This window comes from Phragmites australis, chromosome 23 (genome assembly GCF_958298935.1).
Source record: "Phragmites australis chromosome 23, lpPhrAust1.1, whole genome shotgun sequence".
Classification (NCBI taxonomy): Eukaryota; Viridiplantae; Streptophyta; class Magnoliopsida; order Poales; family Poaceae; genus Phragmites; species Phragmites australis.
In genome coordinates, this window is record NC_084943.1 from 11,439,897 (window position 1) to 11,445,921 (window position 6,025).

General features: G+C 42.4%; 1 protein-coding gene across 4 annotated transcripts; it reads left to right on the plus strand.

Moving 5' to 3' along the window:
• The first annotated feature begins 211 nt into the window (after positions 1-211).
• Positions 212-5,189, plus strand: LOC133905904 (uncharacterized). Of its 4 annotated transcripts, none has more exons than XM_062347701.1 (4): positions 213-590; positions 2,684-2,805; positions 2,973-3,066; positions 3,192-5,189. In XM_062347701.1, the coding sequence occupies exon 4, from the start codon at positions 3,200-3,202 to the stop codon at positions 4,790-4,792; it is 1,593 nt and encodes a 530-aa protein (XP_062203685.1). In that variant the 5' UTR covers positions 213-590; positions 2,684-2,805; positions 2,973-3,066; positions 3,192-3,199; the 3' UTR covers positions 4,793-5,189. The 4 variants fall into 4 exon arrangements, with proteins under 4 accessions (XP_062203688.1, XP_062203685.1, XP_062203684.1 ...); XM_062347700.1 differs by having other exon boundaries at positions 2,973-3,058; positions 3,189-5,189; XM_062347703.1 differs by having other exon boundaries at positions 213-548; positions 2,973-3,058; positions 3,189-5,189.
• Positions 5,190-6,025: the final 836 nt, after the last annotated feature.

The window sequence follows — 6,025 nt, forward strand, 5'->3', positions numbered from 1 at the left end:
GGAGGTTAGCCCCCTTCTGCCCTCTGAGGGGGCGGTTAGGACACCTGCTCTCTCAAGGAGCGGTTTGCAGACCTAATCACCCTCTCAGAGGGCTACAGCCCTTTCAGGAGCTGCAGACGTCTAGTTTTGCAATTTTTTTACGAGAAACCTATTTATTTAAATATTTAATCGAAAAAATATATATAAAAAAACTCAGATCCACTGCCCAGCTTGCTGCGCGCACCGTTGCTTCCCTTGGCTCCTGCTCTCATCCACGGACCACGGGCACGCGCCAATCTCCTCCACTCCACCCTACTCTTCCCCGTCCCAGTTCCCACAGCCATTCCCTCGAGAAACCGACCTCCTCCCGCCGGCGACCGACGTTGATCCACCGATCGGCCGGCCCAAAGATCCTCCCGCCGCACCCCAAATAGGCAGATACATACGCTCCTGCCTCCGCCGCCGCAGCAGTAAATCCTCTCCGTTTGGCCGCCGACCTCGATCTCTCCGGGACCTGGAACCCCGCCGGCGGGAGCTCCCCAGGCGTGTCCTTCTCTTCCTGCTGCACGGTACTTGAGATCCGTCCGTCCAGATTAGTGTTCCTTTTCTTGGTAAGCATCGGTTCGTTTCGCTCTTAATCTGACCTAATTTTGCGCTGTGAGCAAGGGGATCTCCCGATCCCCTTCTGTTCTCGTGTTGTGCCTTGGTGGATTATTGTTAATCTGTAAGTTGCAAATTGGCTTGGCGTTACTGGTGTGATCCGTAGGGAGGTTACCTCCCAGGCTTCTTTGATTCTCTCGTGTCTACCGTGGGATACAACTAGACAAGGGCACTTGCCCCCCTGCGTCTCTGGGATTTATCTTGTTAGAGGTGTTTGTGGTATTGGCGCTTAGGAAGCTGCACTTCTTGTGGCAAGATGGGCGTGGGTATTCTGTTTAGGTCTGGTCTGCGGCTCTGCGCATGATGATGATATCTTGTGTATGTGTACCGTCATTTTCTAGGCATAATTTGTTATAGACATGGCTGCAATTGAATCTTTGATGTCTGTGAGAGCATGAATCTTGATACCTTCGAGAAATTGGCCATGCCTGTCCTAAGAATGGTTCAAATATGTGCGTGAACAGTTGCACACAGAATTTTGGGATCATGGTCTGTGTAGATCATATTTTTGCCTTGTTAAGCATTCTTCTGCTGCTATGTACGCATGAGTTGGATTGAGGTTTAGGGCTGTTGTGCACTCCTGGTCACCCTGTGAGCTGCTGTTGCGAAAGTAAAATTGAAGTATGGTGTCTACAGGTGTATAATGCTTTAAAGTTTTATGCTCAGAGAGTTAATGCTTGCGCTTATTTCTTGGAGGAAATAATGTTTGTGGAATTAGTAGCTCATTTAATATGGATATCCTGATTTGCCAAGACCAGCACTTGGTTACCATTGTTGCTTGTTAGCTGAGTTACTTTCTATGATTGCTACCATTCGTGCTTATCTGAAATTGATCCCGGAATATGAGCGGATTTTTCTACTAACAAAGTTCAGTTCTTTGGAAGTTAGTGCAATTAGTGTAATTGTCGGTGTACCTTTTTATCATTGCAAATTCACTTCCTATCATTAACTGAATTTAAATGAGGAAATATATGATATTGATTGATTGCAGGTAAACTTGATCCAGAACTAGATGACCTATTGATTTTTTTTTAAAATTTCCTTAATGAAATCGTGCATTGCATAGTTATTCTTATGACCATTTGTTTCCATACGGCTCTCAACATTTTGCTTAATTTTACCTCATATGGTGTCGGTGTTTATTTATCAGTCTAGATCCTTTGGTAGTGTGTCTGATCAATATGTTGTGTTACTTCCCTTTTTTATCCTTTCTGATTGGGTAGATAACATCCGTTTATGATTTTCCAATTTATTTTTTGTTGTTTCGTCCCCTCCTCTCGGTACCAACCAATTTTCCACAAACGATTGTGGAGTAATATGTTTCAATTGACAACTCAAATGAATAATGTTTTATTCTGAATGTCACTGTTCAGGTTAAGCATAGTTATTATCTTTGGAGACGTAGGAAGCTGATGTTATTATGCATGGGATATTGTTTGTTCATAACGTCATATCCTGTCCGGGGGTGTAAATGTGTTTCACTTATTTATAGCATCACTATCTGATCAACTTTTTAAAACCCTTCGATATGGATTTGATAGAGAATTATCCTTTGATGGACAAAGCGCAAATTGTACTATAGCACCCATATTCGGAAATGTGCACATGCAAATACCGGAAAAAAGAAACTCAGAAAATTCAAAGATCTTGAAAATTGTGAAAATACTTTTAAATTTTCCATCAATAGAAGAAATTATTACCAAGATTGGAGATTGGAATTTAATCTGGTAAAGGAAATAACCAACATAAACTAAAATTGGCCCGTGCAATTTATAAGCTAATTGCCACTATTCATGGCATAGTTTCGATAGTGGTGGATTTTGTTGCTGTTGGATGATATTGTTGACTTGTTATGATACTTTCATGAAAACTTTGATATCAACACATTACCCCCTTATGTCACGCATGTATGCCTTTCCGGAACTAGTGGATCAACATTTTTTGTACTCATATCATGCCCCAATCTCTACGCAACCATAACATAGAAGAGGCATTCTCTTCCCCATCTAACCTTCTCCTATACTGTTTTTTTTTTTTGTTCAAGAGCAAGAAAGGTTTATCCATACTATGCCTACTGCCTAGTGATGAAGTGATATCATGTGCAAATGGTGGGAGTGAGAAAACTGGATGCATCAGAAGATGTATTAGAGATGTCGATGCTGCCAGGTCAGATGCCATTATTTAGCTGTAGGCACCAAATAGTCCCTCTTAATTGTAGCAGAAAATAATATCTAAATTATGGCAGAGTAGATTTGACTATCTTATTGAGCTGACATGATTCATAGTATTTAGTTTGCCGGATGAATGAAGCAACGTTTTTGGTGGTTGTACAGGAACAGCTAGGAGAATCATGACGATAACAGCTGAGACATGCTGTTGATTACTTCTGCATGATGTACCTGGATACATAATCCTTATACAGGAAAGGTGTTTGCATTCATGCTTCATATTATTTTGTATTAATGGCACTGAATGCTTGCATATATTTTCTTACTTACATAAATGTACCAGCTTGGCATGTTCTGAACCTTTTTCTTCATTTTGTTATGCAGGTAGCATAATGTCTTTTGAAGATAAAGCAATCGCTAGTCGTGTCGCTTCACCCTCACCAAAAGCTATGGTGTCAGAACCAGATACAAGCAGGATGATGAATCTTGGTTCAAATATGGAGCATTCTCAAACAAATGGCCAGGCAAATGCTGTTCTTGGTCCGGTGGCTATATTCTGGGACATTGAGAACTGCCCTGTTCCAAGTGATGTACGGCCAGAAGACGTTGCTGGAAATGTCCGAATGGCTTTACGCCAGCATCCTGTTGTTAAGGGTGCTGTGACATTGCTCTCTGCTTATGGGGATTTCAATGCCTTCCCAAGGAGACTCAGAGAGGGTTGTCAGAGAACTGGAGTCAAACTTGTTGATGTTCCTAATGGACGGAAAGATGCTGCTGATAAGGCTATATTGGTTGATATGTTCCTCTTTGCACTTGACAATCGCCCACCATCATCCATTATGCTTATATCCGGTGATGTGGACTTTGCTCCTGCATTGCATATACTTGGTCAACGCAGATACACTATTGTCCTTGTCATTCCGTCTTCGGTTACCGTCTCATCGGCCTTGAGCAGTGCTGGAAGTTTCGTGTGGGACTGGCCCAGTCTTGCCCGTGGCGAAGGTATAGTGGCTCCTAGGTCTTTAGGGCGTCGTGTTGCTGATCCTTCATGCTATGTCAACAGTCGGAATGTGGGGCAGTTCCCTGACACACACAATGAAGAGGAGGCCATTGTGTATACAGGAACTTCGAGGAATGAATATGGTGGCAGATCTACGGTCAACCAGATGTATTGCTACAACTCTTTCCAGCCTACTAAGGAACCAAGCAAAGCTTTTTATATAGTTGCAGATGGGAGTTGTGGCACGTCATCAAGGACTCATAATTTATCATGTGGTTTGAATGAAAGTCCTGAGACTGACCAAGGTTTGACTGATGAACAGTCATGGTGGGTCCGTCCTGGTGATCTTCAAGGCTTGAAGGGTCAACTAATACGTCTGTTTGAGTTATCTGGTGGATGTGTCCCACTTGTTCGTATTCCTTCAGAGTATCTAAAGCTCTTCGGAAGGCACCTCTATGTATCAGAATATGGAGCTGTTAAACTAGTTCATCTTTTCGAAAAGCTGGCTGACACTTTTGTTGTCATAGGGAAGGGTCAGAGAAAGATGATTTGCCTTCGTAATTCTGGTGATAAAAACCTGAATAATTTTCCGAGTACACCAATCATTTTGAAGAAGGAAAAGAGAGGAAGTTCTGCTCTCGAGGAAAGTGCTATAGGAACATGTCAGCAGTTGGGCAGCTCATCAGATGATTTGTCAGAGGATGAACTGAATAACCCAGACATAGATGGAGCATATGTGTTCGATGACCATCTAGACAGTGTCAGAAGGGAGATTCAGGAGCTTCTTGTTTGCTACTCCTGCCCTGTTCTGCTTAGTAATTTCGAGAGTTTATACGAGCAACGGTACAAGAAGACTATTGACTATGAGAGCTTTGGAGTTGCTGGTCTGGAGGAACTAGTTGAGAAGGTGAAAGATGTTGTGGATTTGCATGAGGATCAAGCTAGCAAAAGGAAGTTCCTTATAGCACACTACATCAATGATTAGGATCTCTGTTGTCTTAATGTCATAGTTCATCTACTTTAGTACTTCTGGTTGTGTTTCCTCAGCGTGTGGGCCGACATCTACTTTTTTTTTTTATCATGTCGGTGTGATAAATGTGGGCGGCATAGCAAATATATGTGATAGTTTCCCATTTTGCAAATCTAAGCAAATGGAGGGTTGTTTCATCTGCACAAAAGGTTGCTTATGAAACAACTGTAACTACTTGTTAGTTACTTGGCAAATACATGAAAATAGTGTTTGGTTCATGTGATTGTAAGTGACTTGATTACAGAGGATAACACATCCTGCTGTATGCTGTTTGTTTTGGCCCTCTTGTAATTGGATCACCCTATTGTAATCAGATATGGTTCATGCCTTTACAAAGCTGATACCGCTTTCACCCTATTGTAATCAGATATGGATATATCGTCTTCTCGGATCGATACGGTGCAATGATTTTGCCTTTGCCCGCGCGGCAGCGGGAGCAACTTCATATGTCCGTGCTCGGGGATCAACTCGCCGCCTCTGTGCCAGTGAGCCTCTTCATTTGCTTCCTCACCCATTTGTCTCTGAGCAAATCCTCTTCCCACCATCCCTAGATCTGAGGAGAAGACCAATGAGAGCACGGGGAGAAGCGGACGATGGTGCCATTTGTAGTAACGGCAAGGCCCTCTTTGTCTGCGTTGTGGGTCTCCTTGTTTCCTCTAGCTTTGCTTGGATTTGTGTTCTTTGATCTTGTTGTCGCTGGATGTTGCTAAGCTACAGAGATTGGGGATTATTTTTGGTGTTTCATCATGTATGTACAGATTGATTTTCTCCATAATTAACATTTTAGTTTCTCTCGACATTTGATCCGTGCTTCCTTTCAAATCTGGATCTTGTTCAACAGTTTTGTATCCCAGTTTTGTTTCTTTTTTTACAAAATCAAACAAAGCATGTATCTAATAGCGTTACCGAGCGCAACCAAAAAAAGATGGTAATCACCCATTATGCCAGCAAAACGCCACAATCTGATTCCATTTGCGTTTACATTACGAACCAAACAGCACCACTATCTAGTTTAGTCAGGACCGCTTCCAGGTTGCATCAGATATTAGACTGACGCTATGAATAGCAGCTTTGTTAATAGATAGATGGCAAAAATACTATATTCACAGGATCGTCATTATCATGTTGGTGCCATCGTTGCCTGCCGAGAGCTTCTTCAAAGGGGAAGCGACTTTATCAAGGTCCTTT